The 643-nt window shown below is 43.9% G+C and overlaps 1 protein-coding gene across 3 annotated transcripts in view; it reads left to right on the top strand.

The window, feature by feature from the left end:
- KCNT1 (potassium channel, sodium activated subfamily T, member 1) overlaps nucleotides 1–643 on the top strand; it is a 239894-nt gene that overhangs the window by 237434 nt on the left and 1817 nt on the right. For 2 of the 3 annotated variants that reach the window (XM_015421156.1, XM_015421155.1), the window contains one exon: nucleotides 90–174. In XM_015421156.1, the coding sequence (XP_015276642.1) occupies nucleotides 90–174 (85 nt within the window). Of the gene's footprint in view, nucleotides 1–89; nucleotides 175–643 lie in introns of those variants that run through there. The other variant, XM_015421158.1, reaches the window with a different exon arrangement.

Below are 643 nucleotides of genomic sequence, written 5' to 3'. Positions count from 1 at the left end.
TTCAGTGGTGCTTCAGCCTCTGCCTGTCTCTAGCACGCATCTGCTGTATCACTCAGCTGCATTACCAGCTGAACGTGTCTTTCTTGCAGATGAAATGAATGACCATCAGAACACCTTGTCCTACGTCCTCATCAACCCACCTCCCGACACACGGCTGGAACTCAATGACATAGTGTATGTATGAAATCCATAAAGAGTATTTTTGCAAGTCAATTCTGCATATTTAGGACAGGCAAAAATGACCAGCAGAGCTTTCTAGCTATAGAATGAAGGCTAACGTTTCTGCCAATGGGATGACAAGCCAAAAGGCTTTAATTTCTCAGTTTTGGTCAACATTGGTCTTAAAGATTGGGAAGAAAATTGCCCGAAGCCTGTGATAATATTCCAAGGAGTTGATTCACAAGGCCCGTTCTTAAGTGTTCAAGATGACCTAGGTTGTCATAATGAACGATTTTATGAATGGATCATTGCATGACTACATGGCAACCAACCCACTGTTGCAGGGAGGGGGTGGATTCTTCAGTGTGCTGTTTGACCCAAAGCATGATGAGTTGAATAGCAGTCTGATATCGCTTCTCGGCCTTTTGGCTAAGATCAAGTGTGTGTGTGTGTGTGTGTGTGTGTGTGTGTGTGTGTGTGAATA

The sequence above is a fragment of the Gekko japonicus genome, unplaced genomic scaffold (assembly GCF_001447785.1).
Source record: "Gekko japonicus isolate JY-2015 unplaced genomic scaffold, Gekko_japonicus_V1.1 scaffold40, whole genome shotgun sequence".
Classification (NCBI taxonomy): domain Eukaryota; kingdom Metazoa; phylum Chordata; class Lepidosauria; order Squamata; family Gekkonidae; genus Gekko; species Gekko japonicus.
The sequence above is the reverse complement of the archived record's forward strand: the minus strand, read 5'-3'. Positions and strand labels throughout refer to the sequence as shown.